This window comes from Beta vulgaris, chromosome 9, assembly GCF_026745355.1.
Source record: "Beta vulgaris subsp. vulgaris cultivar EL10 chromosome 9, EL10.2, whole genome shotgun sequence".
Taxonomy (NCBI): Eukaryota; Viridiplantae; Streptophyta; class Magnoliopsida; order Caryophyllales; family Amaranthaceae; genus Beta; species Beta vulgaris.
In genome coordinates, this window is record NC_079210.1 from 13,740,864 (window position 1) to 13,768,402 (window position 27,539).

Genomic DNA, 27,539 nt, shown 5'->3' on the forward strand with positions numbered 1-27,539 from the left:
GTTCCGAAAAAAAAATTCTCTCTCGAAAAGTTGGTTTCGATTTTTTATAATTTTATTTTCGATGCTTCTTTTTTTTATTCGAAAATTATATAATATTATTTAATTATCCATCATTTTAATACATCTAGTTTATATTATTTACGTTATTGTTTTCTGAAAGAGGTAATATAGGAAGGGCATATAGGATAGATATATGTCTGCATTAAACAGTTAGCTTAACATGATTATATTTTTTTTCCTTGCTAACTGTTTATATTCTTATGCTTATATTGTTGGTTGTGCTTACTTTTTGTTTATTGTTGGGAATTACGTTAAGTGAGAGTGCCAATTGCTTATAGAAGTTATGTTTATTTGTTGTAGACCTCTAGCAATTTATGATAGAGAAGATACTAGAGTAATGAGGTGCTACAACCCTATTATATTGAGTGATGATGAAAATGATGGAGGTTATGAGTCTGACAGTGATAGCTATACCAACCTAGAAGTCATTATGCGTCGTATATTGAGAGTAGGCATGCCTGATAGCGATGATGATATAATTAAAGAGTTTGATCATGCCAGAGGATACCCGAAAGGGAATTTATAGTGCTATTTGGACATCTTATCTTAGCGATGTTAGTAATTTAGAGTGAGAAGAGGATGGACCTCAACCCAAAAGGATTCGAAGATCTACTAGACCTAGGAATTCAGATTATTATTATTCTAGTGAAGACTCTAGAGACTTGGAAGATGAAACGTTTACTCCATAAAAGTATAAAGAAAATAAGGATAGGAATGATAATGTAACTCCATAGAGTATTTATTTGTGTTTTAAGTTTAGTAGTTGAATAAGTAGCTAAGCTACAATGGTTTGAATTTTCTTATTTAGCATATTTATATTGTTGAGGAATAAGTTGGTTATTTTGGATTGGAAAACATATTCTTATTATTGTTTGAGGATAAAAGTTATTATTCAGTTATTTGAGTGTATTGAGAATATATTTTAGTACGTAAAAAGGGGAATAATTTACTTTTTCTGATTGGTTTCAATTGATCCTTATGTGATTATTAATGTGAATATTTATTCATGCGTGAGTATATGATTGCTTGGTCCATAGTGTGTGAAGTCAGTATTATTGTAACTTCATGAGACGATCTTGTATGATCAAATCAAATGTTGGCTTCCTAGAGAATGGCATGTAAGTTATGTATCGAAACCTAAAGTAGAGTTACGTTAAAATTTAGGTCGTGAAATAAAATGGTCAACGGTAACGACTTAGCTGCTACTATTGTAATAGCCTATACTTTTCAGCAGCATCAATTAAGGGTTAATTACATTTTATTAAGTCTAATTATATGATAATGTTAGTATGCTAATATTTTGAGAATTATAAATTACTTATAAAATTAATTTTACCTTAAGTACAAATGTGAAATTAGTTTTGTTCTATTGAAATAAGTTGAGTTGAGTATTTTAAAGCAAAAGAAAGAAAAACAAATCTCTCATTTTATCTCTTCATTTACTTGTGTCAATTGTTGTAAAAGACAACACAACCATATCTTCATCTTTTCTCATGGTGTCAAAAGGAGATAAGTTTCAACTTTTCAGTTTTTCAACTTCATCAAAACACCATAAATGGAGAAAAATTCTCTTACTTCTCTGAGGAGTTCTAGAAAGAGGAAAACCCCAAAATCTCTTCTTTCCTCTCACTTTGTTCTGTTCATCGATTTCAAGCAACATGCACTCATATTTCAGTCTTTCTTCCTTCATTAAAGTTGTAGAGTTTTTTTAGTTATTGAATTTAGACCCAAAAATCATCCAATTCGGGGTTTGGAGCATTAAGTTGTAGCCTTTTCAAGTTTGGTGTTGCTACCTTCATTTCTTTCTCCTCTGCTTTCATCAATCTGTTTCTGCAATTTTCTCCGACATGCAATCCAAATTTGCTCCTTGTTTCTGCATCAAAGTTTTATATCTCTTTGAGTTATTGAATTTAGGCACAAAAATCGTCCACTTCGGAGTTCGGTGCTGTGAGTTATGGCCTTTGCAAGTTTGGTGCTGCTGCTGATTTTCTTGATGCGTCGCTGTTGCTGTTCATCAGTGCCATTGTTGTTGTTGATTTTTTACCCGATTTTGAATTCCTTTGGCAAGGTATAATTTTTTGGTTAGAGTTCTGACCCTTGTTCATCAATTATAATCTGATGTATATGTTATTATTAATTCTGATTTTCACAAGTACAATTGAAATTATTGTTGATTTGCAAAATTAGATTATGGGATTGGAATTGGTATTATTTGGATTGTTGAGATTAAAGATTAGAACTTTTGTTCAATTACTTAGATTGAAACTCATTTTGAATTATATTATAATCTTCTATTTTGTTAAGTAAACTATAAAATCAGCTTGTTGATTTGGTTTTAAGTAATTAAGTATATTCTGAACTTGGTCTTGTTTTGTAAAATCTTATGTCAAACTAGAGTTGGATTGGAGAAATTGAACTTGCAATGATATTATGTGATTAAGAGGAATGAGTTGATTAGAGTTATCTTATGAAGTTGATGTTGAGTATAATGGAAAGAAGTGGATTAGTTCATAAATGTTATTGGAATGGTAATTGAGTGGAATTCGGGAATGAATTAGTCAAAGCAAATGATGACTAGTTTTCAAGTATAAAAGTGTATGAGTATATTCTGATTTTTATTTTGTTTTATTGATATGATCATGGACATAATTTATGGAGTTCAAGATGGAGATCAAGTTTCGATCCTTGGAGGTTGTATATAGTTGTTCTTGAGGAAAGGTACACACATGTCCTTCCACCTTCGAAATATGAATTGATATTTTGTATATTACATGCATTTTTTGTGTTGAGCTCGATATATTTATGTATGTATATATTTTACAACCGTGAACACCTAAAATTATAATTATTTTAGTATGTTTATTTAAGTATAAGTATTGCGAATAAGTATTTAAGTACAAGTTTTGAGTATATATATTTTTGATATTACAAGTTTTATTTTATAAGGGAAGTAAACAACATTTGTAGAGCAGGTTTGCTCATTATGTGTTTGAGCGGGTATTGCTCTTTTGTGGGTGATGACCTAGAAAGTCTTGCAAGCAGTACAAAGTTGATAGGGGATACGTCCCCATGAGTTTTAGAGATGGTAGTGTAGCCTCTCTATTCGTATAAGTTCCCCGATTATAGAAGCTATAAAGTATTCTTGGAATATGATTTGAGTATGATGATGAGGAAATGATTTCAAAATTATTTTAGCTGGCTTAGTTTATGAACTAAAATGAATGGTGGGCAAGGTACAGGTGGAGGGAAATGACTCAGATATGAGTTAAGACCAGATAAGGTCGAATATTGTGTTATGTTATATTATGATAAGTTTTTGCATGTACTTGCCAGCGATTTCTATTACGTGATTAAGCTATGCCAGCGATATATTTAAAAGATGAATTATTTTTCGAACAATTACCAAGTTAGTTTCTTATATATATGAAAAACGTTTTGGTTGCTGCAACGACTAAGGGGTTTATGTAGAAATTTTGAAATATTGTACAAAAATTTTATATTGAGAGATACACTCTCAATAAAGTGTTCTGAAATATTGATTAAGTAGTTGGATTTAGAAAAATATCTTCGAAAGGATTTATCTATAAAATAGGTAACGAAGAACTGCTTTATGGAATTGAAATATATAGTTGTCTGTTTCATTTGGAAGATATATGGTTTTGTTATAGTAGTATAGATTATCATCTCATCTTATTTCTAATGTGTATGGTTTTGTTATATCGATATTCATCTATTTGAATACATGGAGTAATCTTATGAAAATTAATTAACGATACGAGTATATTTTAAGGCACTAAAGTGGATTTCTGGTTGAACAGTGTGTACTCAGTTTTTCTGATTTTGTTCTTGGAACCTGTCCTGGTGGGGGCAGGGTTCATTGTTAGTAATCTTGCAAGGTGTGTTCGAGGCTCAGAATTGATCAAAAAGGATGAATTTGGTTATGGCATTATAATTAAAATTGTTATTCAGAGGTTGTATTTAGGAGTATATATTCTTATTTGAGAATAAAATATTATATTGTTTTGGGAATCGAGTAAGGTATTATGTAATCTGTTAATTGGTATTGAAGGTGGTTTGTTGTTGTGGGCCCTGACCCACAGGTCCAGGATCGTTTTAAAGATTATGTTTCGACTGCGAGTAAATATTAATTTGAGGTTAATTAAGCGTTGATTGTAATTAGTAAATCTTAAGTGTGTTTAGCTAGCAGCTCGGAAGTGCGGGCTGTTACAACTATTCGCCTTTTGGCAGAGAAGCTGACTCAGGAAAGAGCTGAGCGTCCCGATTTTGCTGGGGACATGTTTGAGAAACTAGCCAAGGTAAAACACCATTCTTTAAGGGGTAAGTTGATCCTACCTTCTTAGAGAATTTGATTAGGGAGTTTGGAAAGATTTTCGGGGTTGTGAATTGTCTTGAGTGTATGAAAGTAGGCCAAGTTGTACTGTATCTTAAAGATGAGGCTGACTTATGGTGGAAAGAAAATGGAAATACTTAGTGTTGTGGAAGTGTTTAATTATTGGGAATCCATTATTGCTGCTTTAAGAGAAAAAATTTACCCTGCATTTATGAGAAAGCAAAAGGCTAAGGAGTTCATAATCCTTAGCATGAGGAGTATGACTGTCTTTGAGTACTACATCAAAGTTAATAGCATTGTCGAGGTTTGCACCTGAGGTAGTAGATACTAAGGAATTAAAGGCTCAAAGGTTTGAGCAAGGTTTGACTGAGAAAATTCAATCGGGGTTAGGTGGTGAGACCTTTGTGTCTTTAGATGTTGTTTATGGGAGAGCTACCCATATTTATGGTCTTCAATTGAGGCGTGTTTAAAAAAATGTTGTAGAATTTGAGAAAAGGCAAGATTTTAATGCTGAAGGAAATTAGGGAAACTTCAACAAGAATAGGAATGAGAATGAGAATTTCCAATGAAGGAATAGTTAACGCTTTAATGATAAGGGTCAGTCTGGGAGGATTTAGAATTGTAAGGAGCATAACATGAACCATCCTAGTAGGATTTACAATTGTAAGGAGTGTAACGTAGTTACTAGTACTTTTTCTATTAACTTCGTCTCGTTAAAATGTTGTTTGATTCGGGGGTGACTTACTCTTTTGTTTCATCGTCTGTCATTAAGAGTTTGGGGTCATTAGATTTTGAAGTAATTGATTTTCCTATTAGTGTACCTATTGGAGAGATCATAAGGTGTACTAAGAATTTGCCTATGAAGATAGGAGACTGTGTATTTCCTTCAGATTTAATAGAATTCAATTTGGGAGACCTAGATGTTATTCTTACGATGAACTGGTTAGGTTTCTACAAGGCCAACATAGACTGTGAGGTTCAGAAAGTAGTTTTAAGAAACCCATTGGGAAAATTGACCTCCTATAGACGTTATGGGAAGCCTAAGAACTTTAGGATTATCTCTACAATGCAAGTGAGGAAATTAATGAATAAGGGGTGTGAGCAATTTTTCTGTACTGTGCAGGATGTGAGTAAAGAGGTTGGGGTGAATATTTAAGATGTTCCAATTATGAATGAGTTTATGGATGTATTTTCGAGTGAGATTTTGGGTATGCCGCCTGTAAGAGTTGTTGAGTTCACCATAAACTTAGTTCATGGAACTGCAAAGCACCTTATACAATGGCACCACTTGAGATGAGTGAGTTGAAGATGCAATTGTAGGAGTTGCTGGATAAGGGTTATATTAGGCCTAGTGCATCACCTTAGGGAGCTCCGGTATTGTTTGTGAAGAAGAAGCATGGGAGTATGAGGTTATGTATTGACTATAGGGAACTGGACAATGTAATCATCAAGAACAAGTACCACTAGTGGAAAAAACCTCATTTGTCACTTAGTAACAAATGCGATTTTTACAAAACCGTATCAGAAAATCAAGTTAACAATTGGGAAGGAAAGCTGGGAGAAAAATCTGATGCGGTCCTCTTGTGGATCGTATCAGATTAAAAAACTGATGCGCTTTTTTTAAAATCTGATGCGGTTTAATGGACCGCATCAGATTATATTATTTTTTCTATAAAAAAACGGAAGATTGAAGTCTGGCCCATGTTCCTTATCTGCGTGCATGGCCCATTCATATAACTCCAGCCCACTCTCTTCTTCCCCCAACTCTCAAAATGAAGGCCCAACATTTCCTTATAACTCCCCACCATACCCGACCCTCTCTCTCTCCTCCCTAAAAAAAATATCAAACCCTAACTCCCTCCGCTCTCTCTCTCCTCTCCATCCTCCCTAGACCCTAACCCTAGCATCTCACTCAGCCACCACTCCCTCTCTCAAACGCCCACTCTCAATTGCAATTGCACACTTTCTTTGTCGCTTTCTTCGATCTACGCAATTGCTCATCGTTTTCTTTGATCTACGTAATTGCTCGTCGTTTTATCGTCCCATCTCAATTACTCGTCGTTTCTTCGTCCCCTCTCAATTGCTCGTCGTTTCTGGCACAAACCACCACAAACGGCCACGAGCTGCGCAAGTGAAGCGAACTTTTCGGCCGCGCAACCGACATCCCCTCTATTGTCGTCGTTTTCAACAAATCTTTAGTAATTTACGTTTTTTTGCAATTATAGATCTAGTTTTTTTAAAGTTTTTTCTTTCGTTTATTTAGGTTTTTTCTTTCGTTTTTGCAATTATAGTTCATTTGTAATTTACGATTTTTCTTTCGTTTTTTTTTGCAATAATAGATCTAGTTTTCTTTGTAATATTCGTTCATTTTCTGTAATTTACATTTTTAGTTAGATGTAGTTCGGTTTTATTTATTATTTTCGTTCAGTTTATGTAATTTACGTTTTTTAATTAGATTTAGTTTTTTATACTTCGTTTAGTAATTGCTTTTCGCTTTTTTTTGTAATTTTTTTTTCTCCATTGTTGAACTGGAAATTTTAGTATATTTTTGGTATGTATATGTATATAATATATATATATACGTTTTCTGAAAATTGGAAATAAGTTAAATTGGTATGTATTTTATTGTAAATATATGTATATATACATTTTGGTTATATATATATATATATGTATGTATATATATATATGTATGTATATATATATATGTATGTATATATATATATGTATGTATATATATATATGTATGTATATATATATGTATGTATATATATATGTATGTATATATATATATAATATATAATATAATAATATAATATATATATATATATATATATGTATGTATATATATATGTATATATGTATATATGTATATATGTATATATATGTATATATGTATATATATGTATATATGTATATATGTATATATATATATATATATATATGTATATATATGTATATATGTATATATGTATATATATGTATATATGTATATGTAACAGCCCGAATTCTCCCGACCAGCTTATAGAGGATTAAGCACAGCGAAAGAAACTCTGGTCGAGATAACCCGGACTATTACCATCATACTCACCGAACTACATCGGAGAGTATGGAATTCAATTCCTAACTCTATTCAAATTAATTAAGTATTACAACTATGCTCTGATTCTCAGACTTTATTCCCATAAATTTCTATAGAAAATTCGGTAGAATTTCCTTTGAAAATAGGACAACGCTAAAGCAAAAAATAATATGAGCCTGTCACAGTTTCAATAAATAAAATATTTCCAAATCCCAGAGTTCATTAACCTCAACGCTTTTGCGGAGCAACAACCAATAGAGAATCAGGAGCACTAACGACTCTTAAATACAAAGAATTAAAACAAAAGTTTGATAACTAACTATTACAAGTTAAGCGCCCTCACTTTGGTAACAACTACGATAATACACCGTCTCATATTAGCTTCAACTTGCAAAAGATTAACTCACGGCTTCAACTTGCAAAAGATTAACTCACGGCTTCAACCTGAAACATTTAAGAAAACTGCCACCCACCAAGTGACAGGCCACAGAAATGACAAAATAACATACACACATCAGCAAAGCTAAGTACTAAACCTGTAAATAAGAGTAATACATGCTTTGGTGGCTTTTATAAGAAAACGACTCAGCAGTCAACATAATCACATTGTCATAACATGCATCACCTCAACTCATGTTGACAACATACTTATACATATTTATCTAATTGTTCCTTTTCTACTACATCGTCGTTCACATAACAGCAAACCCAACAACGTGACTTCAAACAATCTTATAACAGTTACATATCTCATATAGAAACTAATTAGTCAACCTTTCAACATATCACGATCCCTTATAAGGAATCTGGGTTTACCAACTTTGATATAAGTAATATACTTTACTTCCTTTAATCGATTTCTTAATAGAAATTCACAAGTACGCTTTCATATTCTATCAATCACTCTTATATTGTCCTATACGAACCCTTATCAGGCAATAAATAACATAACAACTTTCATCATAACGATTCCTTATCGGGAATCCAATAACGAGATACGATTCCTTATCGGGAATCCACATAACAAGATACGATTCCTTATCAGGAATCTAATGTTAGTATCACTTACCATGAGATGCCTCTTTATCAGGAAACCAATATCGATATTCATATTCATATACTGAATAAACATTCATTACTTACCTGATATGATTCCTTATCGAGAATCTGATATCGAAACAACTTACCACGATACGATTCCTTATCGAGAATCCATTATTGATATAACTTTCATACTTTGATGACATTCCTTTTAACCAGGGGGAAAGAGAACGCAGCGGAGGAGATAAAGCTTACACTCCGATAGTGGGGGTCGTCACCCAACCATTCGCTTTACTTTTGGCCAATAATTGCGACTAGTCCGGAGTACATTTTTCCGCTGATTTCATCAGCCATCCACAGGTTTCACATTACCTGATATAACGCCCGATCATCGCCTCACAGAGCAATGGGCAGGTTTCCCTGTGGGGCCCCCAAGGTTCACAGTCCATGGGGCACTGTTCATGTCACCTCATCCGTCGACTCAGACGAGGCTACTTTCCCCTTTTAGATTCCTTTCGATGATCATTCATAATACAACCAATCATTCTTGGAACTCATCCGCTAGCTTTATTAATTATAAACGGTTGTTGCTTAACCAACCACACTAGAAGACTTCACTCTAGAAAACTATAATCACATGCTATCGTGCTTTCTTATGAATTTCAAGGTCAGTGTAGTTATGTAACTAGATTCAACTCAATTTCAATCATAGAACTTATAAATTACCACAACTCATAAGCAATCATATCTGGTCAATACCAACAACAATAGCAAATGGTCTCTCAGCTAGAATTAACTAACGAGAGTTACTAAACCAACTCCATACAATGCATACTTTTGCGTATAGATAGTTCGTATTCTTTTTCACTTCACCAATACCTATATAGACTCATCTCAATAATGATAATAATAATTATCAAGCATCAACCATACTGGCAATAGGTCTCTCACCTAGAATTAACTAGGGAGAGTTAACTTACACAGCCCAACTTGAGGTTCTTAAGACAATATTGATATGAAGGAGTTACTATTAGCTAAATACTTATTACAAAATCAACGATGTATTCACTCACAATAGTCTACTCATAATCACATAGGCCAAGTTAAACTCATGTCCTTAGAGTACTACTCAAACATATATTTGAGGCTTCTTTAAGGTATTTCACAACTTATATTTATTATGTAGTTGAACTCAAGCACTAATATAAACTAGTAGATACTAATCTGATAATCTAACTTTATTACTTTACTCCATCTATAGTCATTGAACTGAAATCCATTATTGAGTACAACCTTAATAATTTAATCCATAATTTGGTAACTAACATCAATAACATACAAACGACTTCCATAAATCGCAGAAACAAAACTCATAACATGATTTCATTAATATATTAATCTGATACTCAAGTCGCCTTCAAACACTAATAAAGATTTAAGCCAAAATTAAGACTTCTGTAACATAATTAACCATTTCTATTCATCCTAGGGATTAAACTTCCACATCAACTGATTTTCATTAATATTAACCACTAATCTACTTACCCTAAACAATTTAGGAACCATTTATTGTTATATTAACTAGATTTGCTTTCCAAGTAGAAAAACATTACTTTAATTTATAAGTGATTAGACTATCTACTACTCTCTTCATATTTTATTAATAGACTCCTAAGATGAGTGAAACTTGATTGTCAATCTTTAGCTCAGACTCCATAACTAGTTCAAAAATCCATAAGTTATAATACACACAATTAATAGCTATTCACACTAACTTTCAAAACAAAAAGAGTAATTTAACTATATCTTCTTAACTAGTCTCCCTCGATTGGTATGACAAATTAAACAAACTAAATTACCCACAAGCCGAAGCTAAACTCATATCATATTGACACAATTACAAAAGAGAACACTTTTGTAATATATTATATCAACCAATTACTAACATATAATGTAAACTCCTTTAGGGGGCGTTTGGTTCATATGATTTTAGTATGAGGTATGGGTTTAGAATGAGCAAAACCCATACCTAGTGTTTGTTTACAAAATTAAAAGATTTAAAACCATTACCTCAAACCCATAAGGTATGGGGTTTAGAAACCCAAAGGGGTAGGTGGGTATGGCTCATACCAGTACCTCAAGGTATCAAATAAAAGAAAAAAAATCCATTCCCAAATAAAACCAAACACATGGTATTAGGTATCAAGTTTCAAACCTATACCACCTTGATTTCATTCCTGATTCCAAACCCATACCACTTTATGAACCAAACACCCCCTTAGTGGAATTAACAATCTAATTAAATAGACTATCACAACACTAGTAATAACAACTGAAGAACCACGACCACCGCCAGCCATAATATTAATGTAAGAATAACACCACCATCACCATCAACAACAACAACAATTATTACCACAACATAATTCAATCAACCACAATATCATACCCAATTCACTAATCAGAATTCTAAACTCTGAATAGTACACAACCAAGAGATGAAAAAGGATTAGTACCAATAAGGCAGCACAAACAACTAGCTCAAGGTGGCAGTAGACAGAACGCCAACACCGCGACGACGGAGCATCAACCATCAACACTCGACAGAATCTCAACAACAACGTAATAGAGGAGCGAGAGGAAGGTTGGCGAAGCAGCCACGAGGACGACGAGACGAGGCTAGCTCGCGGCGGTGCACTAATAGCAGCAACAAACAAAAGCGGAGAGAGAAAACACGAACACCACGGTAGCTTCAGCGAATACAAAGAGAACAGAGGAGCGATGAGGAGAGAGAGTTTCGAGGGAAGAGAGAGAAACACGGAGCCGTGATGGCTCGCGAGCAGCACCGCGCACACCGCATCGACGGCAAGCGAGGGTGAAAGGGGGTCGGGTTCCACCGAGAGAGGTGAGAGAAAGTTTGATTTTCTTTTGGGGTTTGGGGTTTTTCACGGGTGAGAGAAGAAATTAGTTTTGGCGAAATGTTTTTTAATGAAGGGTAAACTTGACTTTTGACATAATCAGAAATAATCCCCCCTCCCTAATACCTGCCCCCCCCCCCCCCCATGTCTTATTTTGGTGGGATAAGAGGGAATTTAATCCCATTCCCCTTTACATGGGAATTTAGACATCCCCTCAAACAAACATGGGATATCTACCCATGAGGATATAAAATCCCATTCCCACCCCCTAATCCCCCTAAACAAACGCCCCATAAGGGGTTTGAGTTTTGGATAAGCCAAACTAAACCGACAAGGGTAAGGGTGGGGTTGGACTTTGGATTTCTATTTTGGGCGAAATACAACTAAACTGGTTCACATAAAACTCAATATATGAATTACTAATAATAATTTCGTAAAATTAAGAAAATAATTATTTTTACAATACGACAAATAAATTTCATACCCCATAACTCAAATAAAATAAGATTTTCCAAACATAATTAACTTAATAATTATAATTAGCCTTTAAATAAACGCTCTTAAAAACAGGGCTATTACAGTATATATGTATATACATATATATATACATACATATACATACATATATATACATATATACATATATACATGGCCGACCAATGGCCTGTGCAAACATGCCATCAGCATAGGGCCCCAAAATTTTGAGGGCCCAATCCAAAATATCGCAGCCCAACTTCTTTTTTTTTAAAAAAAAATTGGTTTAATTCTCTGTCTTCCTCCTTAAATCTTGCGTGCAAAATGCAAACCCAAACCACGTTCTTTTTCTAACTTCCCCTAAATTCTCTCCCAATTTTCAGAAATTTGTTATCTTTTGAAAATTTTCTAAATCCTTCCTTTCTCAATTTCTCTTAACAACTTCCCAAATTTCTCTCACTCATTCCTTATCAACCGTTGCAAAAAATATGAAAATATCAATTCAGATTTATTCATTCAATCTTCAATTAACGACTAAGTTTTTCACTCTTTATATATTTCGAACTCATTTCTATTTTGTCATCAATTATCAATTAATTCTGAGACAAAATAAATTATATTCATATCTTCAACTTTTTGTCAATTTTTTATTTCTGGAAATTGGTGCTGTAGCGTTGTGAAGATTCTAAGAAATTGTGAAGATGATGAGACAAAATAAGTTGTGAAGGTTGTGGGTGAAGATTTTTGGCGTTCAGTCGACGGGCCTGTGGGCTGTGGGTGTTGATTCTGAAAGGCTGCAGCAGGTTGTGATCGGAAGGGAAAGCACATGTGAATTGCTAGTTATCATTCACTAGTACATTATTTGGAGGTAATTATTTAATTCATCAATTGTGTTTAATTTTATCAATTATCAATTTTTTGTGTTTAATATATTGGTTTGAAATGGTTGTGTGATGTATTTGGACAAAATTAATATCAATTTTAAAATTAATTATAAGTTACCCCAAATTAGCAACTGGATTTTCGTAGGATTGTAGGAGGTACAACAAAACTCCATCAGTTGAAGAATTAGTGGTTAATTCTAGGTTGATGGTCTTATGTACTGTTGTAGCTTTATGCGAATATAGGCCCTGTTATGTTGCCTGTGTGTTGGGTTTTCTAAGATGATGATGTAATATGCAAGTTTTATTCAGTAATGAGAAGAGATAACCTGAAATTATCAAAAACAAAATCTAGGTTGATGGTCTGGGCCTTCCTTTCTAATTGAGTGATTGTGACGCAATATTGTTTAGTATTATTTTACCTACTGAACTGACTTGGGAAGATATGCAAAAGTTAGGTGTTAGCTTTTGGTTTACTAATCTTGCAAAATCTAGGTGTTAAGGTATATTTGGATGTGTTAGTATTGCATATTCGTTCCCTCAATTCCCTCATTTAGTTTTTAGTAAGTTTAGGGCAACATTAGAAGTGTCTAAAAGCTTTTATATGGGGGAAAGCACAAGTCTTATAAAGGTTAAAAGGCAATCTTGGGTACACAGCTTTGTTCTTGTTGTGTGGTTGCAATGAGATAACAATTGTTTTTATAATTTTAAGGATTAATGATATTGTGTATATTTTAATGAGATTTTTTTCTTTGATTTTTTTAGGTTGAAATCATTGGATAATTATTGATTAATTGGGGAATATTCATCACAAATTGGAGTATTATTGCTTAATTATAATGTTGTTTCGCTCTTTTTTTTTTTTTACTTTTACTTATGTGTTAAATTATTGATTGTGTGATTTACACCTTAGTTGTTTTTTTTTCTATGCCTCCTAAAACTAGAAAGTATGAATATGGGTATGAAAAACGTAAGAAAAAAAAAAGGCTTGAGGAGTTAACTCAATCCCAAAGAGGAGCTCTTGATAAATTTATTATAAAAGAGCCTCATATTCATGTTGATAATCAAAATATTGAGAAGGTAAATGATGAAATTCTTGAAAATGAGGTTACTAACGAGAATGTTGATATGGAGAATCAAAATGTGGACTCGGATAATAGAGTGATGTGCTATTGAAAATGATAATTTGGATAATCAAAATGTTGTTTCTAACAATGACTATGATGAGGATGTGGAGGATAATAGTAATGATAATGAAAAGCAAGAAACCTCATTTGAACCTTTGTTTGATATATTTGATCCAAGAAACTGGGATGCCCTTGATTCTAAAATGATTGATGTATTAGTAATGAAAGGTCCTAAAAGAGATATTTCTATTGTGAAGGGTCCTAAAGACAAATTTTCTAGACGATTTACTGCTAATTTATACACTAGAGTTTTATCTAATGGGGAGAAGTGCGATAGAGATTGGCTTGTCTATTCAAAAGAGCTTGATAAAGTATTTTGTTTTTCTTGTAAGGTTTTCAAAAGAGGGATTGGTAGAGGTCAATTGACGAACGAGGGTTTTAGTGATTGGGCACATATTGGTGAAAGACTTAGAGAGCACGAGACAGGCATGAACATGTTAATAATATGGCTATTTGGTATGAGCTGCGTTTGAGGCTAAATAAGAATGAAACTATAGATAAAACAGCTCAAAATCTAATTGAAAAAGAGAAAGAGCACTGGAAGAATGTTTTGAAAAGAATCATTTCAATAGTGAAATTCCTTGCTAAACATAGTTTGGCCTTTCGGGTTCTAAAGAGAAATTGTACCAAAATAGCAATGGTAACTTTTTGGGTTTAATTGAAATGTTAGCAGAGTTTGACCCTGTTGTTCAAGAACATGTAAGACGTGTTACAAATGACGATGTTCACTTGCATTATCTTGGCCATAACATCCAAAACGATTAATACTTTTGCTTGCTTGTGCAATAAAACTGAAATCATTAAAAAAATCAAACAAGCAAAATATTTCTCCGTGATACTGATTGTACACCCGATGTTAGCCACCAAGAGCAAATGTCTTTGATAATAAGATATGTTGATGTTTTTTCAAATTCTGTTAGCATTGAGGAATCTTTTTTAGGATTTTTAAATGTGAATGATACAACTGGCCAAGGACTTTTTAATGTTTTACAAAGCGAGCTGAAAAATCTTGATCTTAACATATTTGATGCACGAGGACAAGGATATGATAATGGATCAAATATGAAAGGAAAAACACAAGGTGTTCAAAAGAAGTTTTTAGACATTAATCCGAGAGCATTTTATACTCCTTGTGGTTGTCATAGTCTTAATTTAGCATTGTGTGATATGGCTAACTCATGTGGTAAAGCTAAAGATTTTTTTGGAGTTATTCAACGAATTTATACAATTTTTGCAAATTCTACTAAAAGGTGGCAAATTTTGAAAGATAATGTAAAAGGATTGACTCCAAAGTCATTCATTCCACTCGTTGGGAGAGTCGTGAGATAGTGTTAAAGCTATAAGATCTCAAATGTCAGATTTTAGAGAAGCTTTACTTGAAGTATCAGAAAATGATCTTGATTCTAAAATAAAAAGTGAAGCAAATCCTTAGCGAAAAATGAGCTTGGTGATTTTGAGTTCTTAATGGCAATAATCATTTGGTTTGAGATATTATCTGCAATTAATATAGTTAGCAAGCTCTTACAATCAAAAGATATGCTTATTGATGTTGCTATGGAAAAAATAAAGGGGCTAATATCATTTTTTCAAGGATATAGAGAAACTGGCTTTTATAATGCATTGGATAATGCTAAGAAAATTGCTATTGTAATGAATATTGAGCCAATATTTTCTCAAAGACGTATAATTAGGATAAAGAGAAATTTTAATGAGAATTCAGATACCCCATCAGTTGAGCTATCTAGGGAGGAGTCTTTTAGAGTTACTTATTTTCTTTACCTTGTTGATCAAGCCGTTGTTTCCCTTGAAAAGAGATTTGAGCAATATCAAGAGTATGAAAGTATTTTTGGATTCTTGTTTGACTTGCGCAAGTTACAATCATTGGATCATCTAACTTTCTTGTCTTGTTGTAATAATTTTGAAGAGGCACTAAAACATAATGATCAATCTGATATCAATGGGAAAGAATTATATGCGGAGTTAGATTTTCTAAGAGGAATATTGCCCAACGAAAAAATGGGACCTATTGATATATTCAAATTTTTGAAGGGCATAGATTGTTTTCGTAATGTAAGTGTTGTGTATAGAATTTTATTGACTATTCCTGTGACAGTTGCTTCCGCAGAAAGAAGCTTTTCAAAATTGAAACTGTTGAAGTCTTACTTGCGGTCCATCATGGTACAAGAAAGGCTTAATGGATTAGCTTTAATAGCAATTGAGAATGATCTTTTGGAGACCATACAATATGAAGATTTGGTTGATGAATTTGCTTCAAAAATCGTTAGAAGTATAGCTCGTTTTATGTAGGAGGTTAATAATAGCTTTAAGTTGTATTGAGATTTTATTTACCATTTTAATAAAAGTAGTTTAACTTTTCATAGATTCCATTTGTAAGAATATAATCGTATTTTCATAATTTTTTAATATATACATAGAGTCGGGATCCGGTGAGAATGATGAGTTATGTGAGAATAAAGTAATATGTGAGAATTAACTAGAAGCGTTAGATAAAAAAAACACTAAGGGCTGCGATTTGCCATAGCAGTAATAACAAAGTCACAATTTTCTTAGTAATTAAGCGTGAACCGTACGTACTTACTGAGGAAAAAAAAATCAAAAATCCATACCTCTCATCATCGATCGATTGATTGCAAACTAAAGTCGAACTTTTCTATGCAGATCGAAATTCATCCATCAAAGTAATTATCATCAGGTACTACAGGTACGAATTATAAACGTTATTTATGGAATTCGATTTTTTAAAAATTGATGTACTTAAATTTTATTATTAATTCATATATTCTGTAATTATTTTCACATATTTTAATCGAAAATTAGGACTTTTAGAGACTATACTTGATGGTGATAAATTGTTACTGGAATTTTTGTTCATATTCTACTTTTTCTCTCTGTTTTGAGTATTTTCCTTAATTTTAGTTTTGATTTTGCATCTTTTGTTCTGATCCTGGTGGTTGAATTTGTAGATTACGTTTTCGGAGGATTAATAATTATTTAAGTTATTGATGCAAATATTATGAATTTACTTTGCCTGCTATGTTTTCCTAAATCCGCTAGAATCCAATGTACGCTTGTTGAATAGAATAAAATTGATCCTATAGACTACCTGTTGATGAATACCAATTTAATTGAATGTTGAGACTTGTATATAAGGGCTTGTGCTGGAATAGTAAAAGGATGATTGCTTGTTTAGATACCCAAGCGTTTATCTTGCCTACTCAATACTTTTCTAGCACTTCGTATCTTCTTCATCCATCTGTATGTAAAAGTGTGTAGGGAGCTAATGTTTTACAGGTTATTTTGTTCTCATTATCTATTGAGAGCACTAACCTTTTAGTGAACTTATTGGGCTTCCACCCTATTATGCTTCTTTTCAGTTTGATAAAAAAGATTTTACTGCTCAAGTTGCGATTGCCTGAGTGTTGGGTGGTGAGATTCGATTCTGCTATGCTTCTACTTGTCAACTCCACGTATTTATATCATGATGAATCCATCTTCAATTAACAGGTTTTAAAACATCATGGACTGATAGACCTTCATGGGCTGATTGACCTTCATGAAAGCAGAGAGCTGGTCAAAGAATTTCTCTAGGTCCATCCCATGCATAAATCAAGTATAATCACATAGTATATTAGCAGAAAGGACAGAAAGAGTTTATGATATTTTCATGACATCAGGGACAATTATTGTCCCTAGGGATTTTTAATTTTATTTTATGTGGCATATAGGTAGTCGAGATTTGAATATGAGGCTATGAGCTACTTAATCAATTTCATAATCATTTTTTAATTCTTAGATTAGTTTGAAATATCTATTTTTGACATTACTTTTGAGCCCTATATGTCTTGAGTTGTATATATCAAGACATTCTTATTTATAAGACAAATATGGGCTTTGTATTTTGTTTGACATTTAACATTTTGTGTAAGAAAAACATGTTCATCATATATTTACTACATGTACATTAGTGCTACACTAAAAGTACATTAATGCAACACTAAAAGTACATTAGTGCTACACCAAAAGTACATTAGATTTCGGCTTTCTTTGTCACATGGAGAAACTAAGATATTATAGATAGTCTACTACTATAGAGATGGAAATGTATAATGCTTCAGTGGCTAATAGAGTGAGAGACTTTAATCTATTCTTTAGGAAGATTTTCTTTTGGTCATAGTTTGGGTTTGAAATTTTGATTTTAGTATTTTAGGAAGCTTGATACTGAATAGGATGTAAAGAACTCTGCTTTATTACATGCTTACATACCTCATAGTGTAGCTTACTATCTGAACTTGAGTGTCCATAATTCAATCCTCTTTGCACCAGTAATGTCTTACAAAATTTCTTTTCTAATTCTGAGATGTGAGATCAGGTGTTGAACCTTTTTTCCACTTGGACTTTTTTTGGCAGAGTGACTGTTAGATCAACTGGCAACAGATGGAGATGTGTCTGTGATAGTGGTCAGCTGCCGACGTTGGCAGCGCATGATCAGTAATAACTGCTTTACAACCTGTGATTGCACGCACCTCTGATAATTTTCCAACTTTTGTTATATATTCTCACATAGATGCTACGACAACTTGCAACTACTTGGTGTTTTGACTGCTATGTCAAAAACCTACCACCTGCAAATTACATGCATCGAACATGAGATGGCTATTATGTTACTAGTCCTTGAATGTTACTTTTACTTGGTTCACATTAATTAAGGCATGATAGAGTGGAGTGCAATAGAAAGAAATTGGTATATTGATCGATGGCTTGAATGTACATCAGAGATAGCTTCAATGTCCATCACTGATGGCCTAAAAGTACATCACTATGATCAAACCTATGGTCTGATGGTGGCTTTATAGAAGTTTATCATTGTGTTTTTTCTCATTGTATATGGATGTGTTAACTGCAAGCCATAGGTTAGCTTGTCCTATGTCACGCTCGAAGTCACCTCAACTAAGAATAGTTAGAAGCTAACATGTTAGAATTTTACTCTTCATCCTTTACCAAACAAACTGGAATGATGTTCCTTTGTTGTCACTATATGAGGCTCCAAAAAATACTAATGCTCCAAAACAACTCTATTTGTGTGGTTCATGTGATAACTTCTCCTGCATAACTGACGACAAAGGGTTTGGGATGAAGTGTCACTGTGGTTAAGGAGCCATGAACTCCTTGGTGCAGTTTGTCAAGCCAACAACAAGTTCGACAAATACGACGTTGTCGAGCGGTGGATCGAGTGGAGGATATGTGAAGGGGGTGATGACTTATATGTTAATGGATAACTTGGAGGTGAAACATATGTCCACCATTTATGGGATTACTCTAATCAATAAGTTTAATGTTAAGGATGTCTCTTCCATGGAAGAGAAAGAGGTTCGAGTTAGATCTAAGGAGGTAATAAATTGTTGGTCTTTTGTTCTTTTTTATCTTTTTTTTAGCTTGATTTATCTTAATGCATATTTTCTATATGATAATATGTTTATGCAGGGATAGTGAAAGCGTAGTTGGAGACCAAAGTTGTGCTGACTTCTGTCTTTCCAACTGGAACTATGAATTAAAATTTTCTTAGCACTATTTTTGAAATCAAGGAAAGTTATTAAACATACTATTTGAAGCCATTAGCTACGACAAGAGTTGTTGGATTGTAATTTCTTTGTACTTCTCATTATATATTTGTATAGATATACTGTGTATGAGCGTTTGTAATTAATAAAATCCTTTCTCTCTCTCTCTTTCGTTTGCTCTCTTCCCTTATTATCTCTCTATTTTTCTTAAATTGTTGGGTATGATTTCATTATCTAATTTGAACTACTGTTACAATATACCTAAACATCTAAAGATCAAATCGAGTGCCCCAACAATACTAATTAAGAGTTTGAATAAGCCTCCTCCCCACAAATATGATATTTATTTGGTTACTAACAATACTATGTATAGTGGAAAACCAAGAACTAGTGTCGACCGAGATACCTTTATATGTTTGGTGAAGAACAATTAACAGAATACGAAAAAAAGGTGCTACAACGTATAAATTTCCGAATCTTGCATGCACACACACTCCGTAAGAGACATGACTCATTATGTTTGCTAGAGTACATCATGGTGGCTTAAAAGTATATCACCAATGACTTAAAAGTACATCACCAATTACAAATCTTTTGTTCTAGAATCTGAAACGCATGAAGCAATAACAACAACAAAGTTTGATACATACAACTACAAGAAGGAAAATATTTGATCTCGAATCTCATGTACAACTAATTCCGAAAAGAAACACTCTACATACATGAAATTCTCAGTATATATAATCTAGAGATTCTAAACTAGTAAAAGTCTACATTTTTTTCCCTTTCTTTACAAAAGATTTGACAAATTTCTCCCAAATGCATGAAGGTGTTCAAGTCACTCGCTCACCATCACCTTAGCATTCTTGAAACATAATTTTTTTTGAACATTCAAAGTCATCCTTGAAGATCTTTTCTTAGGGTAGAATCCTATGAAGAAGTTCCTTTCCCCATAAACATTTTCGAGTACATCATCGAATAAATACCACCATGAACAATATCAATATGCTCATATGTATGATCTCCAATCTCCAACACATTTTGAATAGCTTTAGGTCGAAATTGATTAATTTTCCGACTCTTGGATCACCACCTGACGCCAAAAGGTTAGAAAAAGTCATAGCCTGCGAATGCAGATTATTAATGGTACAATAAACTATATTCTTAAAAAGACCTGCAATAAGACAATAAGGTAAGATATTAAGTATAGTTATTGTCTTACCGACACTCAAACAAGGCACATACATAATTAATCTTTAAATATTGATCAAGGTAGGAAGAAGCAAGCACTCAAGGAACCAATAATTCTGAAAATAAGCAAAGTTTGCAAATAGAACTTGTTGAAGTGGCAATTTCAAAAGGTCGAAAAATGCAAAGTGAAATAACACAACACCATTCCAAAGCTATTCTAAGATATTAGAGAAAAATAATACAAAGGATGTGATGAACATCTACGTTGATTACTTTTCTCCAAAATGATGCTCACTTGGGTATGTTGTAGTTGCAAATAGCTTAAAATAATCTATTAGTTGAGTTTCTTTTTCACCTCCCTTTTGCAACACTTTTTTTCTCTAGTGACAGGTGTGTATAATGTTTTGTGCTATCGAACCTTTTATTTATAGTGTTATTGAACTAAATGGAATAAAGACTCAATACTCAATTCCAAGGCAAAACTCCTTCCTCCATTCACAAAAAAAATTTCTTTTGTATTTTGTTTCCTAATCGGCTTTAATAAGAATCTGTAAAAATACCAATACATCATATTTAGCTAGCTAAAAGCTAAAGACACACAGATGTGAAAGCCATATACCAATACATCACATGTACATTAAATATTTACCACACATACATCATAGGTACACTATAAGTACATTGAATCTCATATATGAGAAATTTCAAATAACATTAAACCATTGTAATTTCCAGCAATAAAAGACTCAAAAGCACCTATATATTTTCTTATAGTGTTGTTCCATCGACAATTCAGTAATCCTAGGCATAAACTATAGTAAAAATCTCGAGCCACCAACCTCATGTCGAAGAATATTTCACCACTGCCTTCACAAAAACCTTTTCTTCTCCAAAATTGAAAACCTTTTTTTTAGCATTAAGGGATTCATCTTGACTAACTTGTAGCCAAGATTCTGATATAGGTATTAGTTATAGGGTAACTATTCTATTGCTTAAGACGGTCTGAAAACGAGTTATTAATTGGTGCCAAGGGTCCGAATGTTTCTTCCCCATCCTTTGTTGACATTTCAATTATTGGAGATGAGTGTGTTAAGTTGTGTTCTCATGTGGACGAAATCAACAAGGAGAGAGATGGTTGTGTTAGATCTCCAATGTCTTGGTTGCGTACATCTTCTAATAGCCATAATGTTAACAATGATGGTCTTGGTTCTACATATAATTGTGGGATTCAAAATGTCCCTGCCACTTTGATTTCAAAATTTATGCGCCAAAAAGTATCTTTATTATTATACATGCCATCCTTCCGGAAACATGTAGTTGATTATTGTATGGTAGATCACAATGAAACTTTGGCAAAGAGGTAAACATTATTACCTAAATCATACTTCATTATTTTCTTTATTTTATATTATTTTGTTAACTTATTATATAATTTTTACAGTCAAATTATTGCTTCTTTTGGAGAAAACCACTTTGTTACGCGAAGGATTTTTTTAAGTTGGCAACCAATGAAATGATCACCACAACTGTTATTGAGGGTTGGAGTTTGTTGATGAACTATGTGGAGTCAGTCGAAGATTCTTCACCTCAACGCATATTTTTCGGCCTTAATCATGTGGTACTCTCTTCAATTCTCCTTTTAAAATCCTTTTGAAATCTTATAACTAGTCAAAAAGGTCTTCTAAATTGAATTTCAATAGATCATGGATGCTCCTATAACTGGTCCATTTTCATTCATCATATTCATATAACTGGTCCATTTCCATTATATTAAAATCCAGATTGTCACACCAAAAGGCTTGTTTGCTATCCATATATCTGTAATAATCCTGTAACTCTAATTTGTAATTCATATAACTCTAATCAAATACTCCTATAACTCTAATTTGAAGTACATAACAAATAATAATGCCATAACTATAATTAGAAATCTTAACACTCAACTCATCAAATGGGCATCGAATGACAGATTTTGACATCAAAATCGTGTGAGGAATCATATTATTACTTCAACATTTTACTTTATGTCATAAATCTGTGCTTTAAAAGCTTGTATTTCTTGAATGGCTTTTGATTAGCCAAGAAAGATTATTAGCAACTCGGATAAACAAATGTTAATTGCAAGTTATCCACATAACAGATTGGCTTACTGATTATTAATCCATATTCTATGCGTGTTGCCTGTTATCCTGTTACTATATTTGGAGGCTACAATAGGTAGTGAAAGTTTTGTACGTGAAATTATTGCACGGATACTACACTACACTATTCAGTCTCTAGTCTCTAGGTATGGATTTGATATAAAAAATATTGAAAGAGAAAGAAAAGATAGGTAATAATGTGGAAAGATAGGTAATAAGAGTGTTGATATCCTTTTTAAGAGACACTTATTAGAGTCTCAATTTCTTCAATCAGAAAGAAAAAGACGAGGGTAATGTGGCTTATAAGGGTGGCCTATAACTCTATTTAGTAATTCATATAAATGTTATTGTTTTTTTTATACCGAGTATACATTATTTTATTACAAAAGTTTTATGTGATATTTTTAGGGTCCTTTGGTAAATATTACGGAGAAACATGACGAAAATGAGATGTTGCATTATTGAGTGAGCTATTTTCTTCATGGGATATTTGGATCTCATGTAACAAAGTCAAATGTGATCTTCATAATGTTGATTTGGTATGTCTTTCGTCCATCTTTTTATAATGTTCTTTTATTTATTTATTTATCTAATAACTCAACTTGTTCAATTTGTGGGTCGCAGATATTCGTTCCACTCTTGTACATGGAACACTACTTTATTGTTGTGATCAACTTCATACACAAAAGAGTGGATTATCTGGATAATAGAGTCTACGGAAATTGGGATGATTCTCACTTCAAGAAGCTTGCCATTAGTATAGTAAGATTTACAATATTATAGGTCTTTTGTTCTTATTTGTTTTTAGTACTTTTAAGCTTTATTGATTGGTTATTTTTCTCTATAGTTATTTATCTTTTTTTTTTTTTTGCAGCGCTATAATATGAGTGATTATTTGGATAGATTTGAGCATCCATTGGCTGCTGATTTAGTTTCTTATGATCTCATTAATGTCAAGTTTCCATGGTAAACAAGTAAGCCAACCTTGGATTGTGATGTTTTTGCAATGGTTCACATGTTGAACTATGATGGAGAAATATATGAGTCTTAGCTTGACAACGCCAAGATAAGGCGCACAATGAGAGTTGAAATCTGTGCAGCCCTTGTTTTGTGTGATATCAATAATATTATGAAGGAGATCATCCTAAAGATTCATGAGTTCAATGAGATAAAGGCTTCTATTCGAGACAAGTTGTGGATGATCTACAGGGAACAAGACAATATACGGAAAGAAACAACTCGTTTGAAGGTGTAGAGTAAACATATAATTCATGAAGTTGCAGCTAAATAATTCTCACATATTTACAAGTATTTTTTTCCACTTTTGTAGAGGGATAGTGTTAGGGAGGATTTATTAGAATCAAAATTACTATGTGCTGATATTAGTATTTACTTATTTCAAGTTTTACTAGCATTATTTTTTATATATGTGCTGATATGAGTAACCAAAGTGAGGATCACATGTGCTATTTCTCGCAATGTCTCTCCTTACAATGAAAAAATACTTTTAGATCTCAGATTGCAGGTAGTGTACTTAATGCCTCTAGACTTCACAAGGTTCACTAGAAAACAGAAGCATACCTGCTTGCATTTTAGAAATAGCATATTTTTGATTATTGCTCATAGAATAACATTTACAACTCTTTCATGCTATGCCAGAGTTTGGTCTTCGAAATACAGTTAGAAGTCTACTTTTAATTCTAAGCTCTTTAACTAAATGTCTTGTTTCTATTTTTTTTCTTTTCTATTTTATTTTTTTCAGGAAAGGATTTTTAGCTCTAATTCTTTTATTATTATTAAGAACACCCATATAACTCTAATTAGTAATTCATATAACCCTAATAAGATACTAACGTACATAACAAGTAATGCCATAACTATAATTAGAATTCTTATGACTAGTCAAATACTCCTGTAACTCTAATTAGTAATGCATATAACTCTAATCAAATACTCCTATAACTTTAATTAGAACGTACATAAGAAGTAATGCCATAACTATAATTAAAACTCTTATGACTAGTCAAAAACTTCTATAACTCTAATTAGTAATTGTTATAACTCTAATCAAATACCTCTATAACTCTAATTAGCTATCTTAATAAGTAATGTCATAATTAGTAATTCATATAACTCTAATAAAATACTCTTATAACTCTAATTAAATACTCTTATAACTCTAATCAAAGACCTAACTCTATTTAGAAATTAGAGTTAAAGGAGTATTTGATTACAGTTATATGAAATTAGAGTTTTACCAATGCATGTTTGGAGTTATGTCAATTCTTTTATAGAGTTATAATATATCAAAGGACCCTCAATAGAGTTATGATAAAAAAAATTATGAATTAGAATTATAACTTTAATAAAATACTCTTATAACTCTAATCAAATACTCTTATAACTCTATTTAGAAGTATATTACAAGTAATGCCATAACTATAATTATAACTCTTATGTCTAGTGCTATTACTCAAAAACTTCTATAACTCTAATTAGTAATTGCTATAACTAATCAAATACTTCTATAACTCTAATTAGCACTCTTAATAAGTAAGCATAATTAGTAATTCATATAACTCTAATAAAATACTCTTATAACTCTAATTAAATACTCTTATAACTCTAATCAAAGACCTAACTCTATTTAGAAATTAGAGTTAAAGGAGTATTTGATTACAGTTATATGAAATTAGAATTGTACCAATGCATGTTTGGAGTTATGTCAATTCTTTTATAGAGTTATAATATATCAAAGGACCCTCAATAGAGTTATGATAAAAAAAAATTATGAATTAGAATTATAACTCTAATCAAATACTCTTATAACTCTAATCAAAGACTCTTATAACTCTGTTTAGAAGTATATTACAAGTAATGCCATAACTATAATTATAACTCTTATGTCTAGTGTTATTACTCATATAATTCTAATTAGTAATTCATATAACTCTAACCACGTACGCCTATAACTCTAATTAGCACTCTTAACAAGTAATTCCACAATTATAACGACAACATGCCATAAATCTTTTTTATCATGGTATATGAAATGATTATATTCTAACAATGACAATATTTTAATTGAGTTATATCAACATATACATATAAAATATTTTCAACAAGTACATATAATTACAATAATTACAATAATAGAACTAAAATAATATCAACATGTTCATATAATTCACCGTATTTCCTTTTTATTACAGTTATCATATCACCATTTTTCCTGAAACTTTTGATGAATCAAGCTCACTTTTAACACGGTAACACCCCACAATACTTGGTTTTAAGGCCTTGGAAATTCTACAGCCAAACATGATTTAGCTATAAAAGTATACATATTAACATGACACTGTCATCTTATTAAATCTTTATTGATCTTGAATACATTAGGCTTGGCAAGACAATTCTCTTCACATTAGGAAAGAATATATGAATAATCCGCGTGTAGCATCATTTTGTAAAAATTTATCTATATTAGGATTCATAAAAATTTCAGATTATTTAATCAAATTACCTTAAGTTTGTTGATTTCGATAAGGACAATTCCTTGCATCATGATTGACCATTTTATTGCATAGGCGACACCTTCTTAGTTGTTTTTGTTGCTTCGTAATAGTCTTTTCTTTCACAGATTTGAGCCTCTTCCTACCCTTGTTGTTGGCTTTCTCAGGAACTTTTATAGTTACCTCGTTTGGAGCACTACATCCTATTAATTCTTGAATGACTTGGTCTTTTGTCATTGACGTATTATCTTCACCCGATTTAATGGATTTCCTGAAGCCTCTTAGATTTTCAATTAGAGCATCAATATCTTCATCCCTTTCTTCAACGAGACCATTGTATATATATATTTCAGTCCACAATTCACCTAATTTGATCTGCTTCATTTCTACCTTTCCACAATCTTTAGGAAAATTTTCATCAAACTCATGAATATCACTTTTGTGTGCTTCCTTCGTCCATCGAATGAGGATGTATTTATCGGGCAACTTATTCAAATGTTTGGCCTTGTAAACCCAAAGAACATGCCTACATACCAATCTAACTTTCTCGAATAGTGAACATGAACATATGGCATCGAAATTCATTGGATCTAAAGTGACCTCATAATTCTTCTTCTTTCTATCTTCAGTGATAGTAATGTATTTCATTCCATCCCTAATTTCAAACCTTGCATGACCACATGTGAAACATGCTGCACTCACTTCTTCTTGAAATAGGTAAAAGATTACATGGGTGTATACTTTAGAGACGCTTGCTTCCATCGGTCAAGGGGTGATAAGTTGAGGGTAGGAAGTGTCGTTATCATTGTTCAAACTGATTTGAGCATGTCTTTTTTATTGTACAACCGTTTGGAAACGCAACCAGAACTCAACCAATGTAGCACATGGACTATTGAAATTACCAAAAAAAACAATTGTGGCTCTCTGATATTTGTGTTGTGCGGATTAAGCCAGCCATTGGTTTCTCTTTGAAATATGCTGGGATCCAAGACTCCTTTATGTTGAATATGTCATTAAGCCACTTATTTTGCTGCAGATTGAATTCTTGTATGACTTCATTCCACTTATCAACAAACTCTTGTGGCTCTAATTCTTTATCCCAAACACAAGCATTTATCTTTT

The 27,539-nt window shown here is 32.5% G+C and overlaps 1 protein-coding gene, 1 long non-coding RNA gene and 1 pseudogene across 2 annotated transcripts; 2 read left to right on the forward strand and 1 right to left on the reverse strand.

Moving 5' to 3' along the window:
* The first annotated feature begins 2,658 nt into the window (after positions 1 to 2,658).
* On the forward strand, positions 2,659 to 4,089 carry LOC130590059 (uncharacterized). Its single transcript, XR_008967650.1, has 2 exons — positions 2,659 to 2,778; positions 3,879 to 4,089. It is a non-coding gene; the product is annotated as an uncharacterized LOC130590059 (long non-coding RNA).
* Positions 4,090 to 4,511: 422 nt separating this feature from the next.
* LOC104883241 (uncharacterized) lies at positions 4,512 to 16,301 on the forward strand (annotated as a pseudogene).
* A 10,128-nt stretch (positions 16,302 to 26,429) lies between these two features.
* Positions 26,430 to 27,179, reverse strand: LOC104883243 (protein FAR1-RELATED SEQUENCE 9-like). The gene has a single exon (XM_010667724.2). The coding sequence runs from the start codon at positions 27,177 to 27,179 to the stop codon at positions 26,430 to 26,432; it is 750 nt and encodes a 249-aa protein (XP_010666026.1).
* Positions 27,180 to 27,539: the final 360 nt, after the last annotated feature.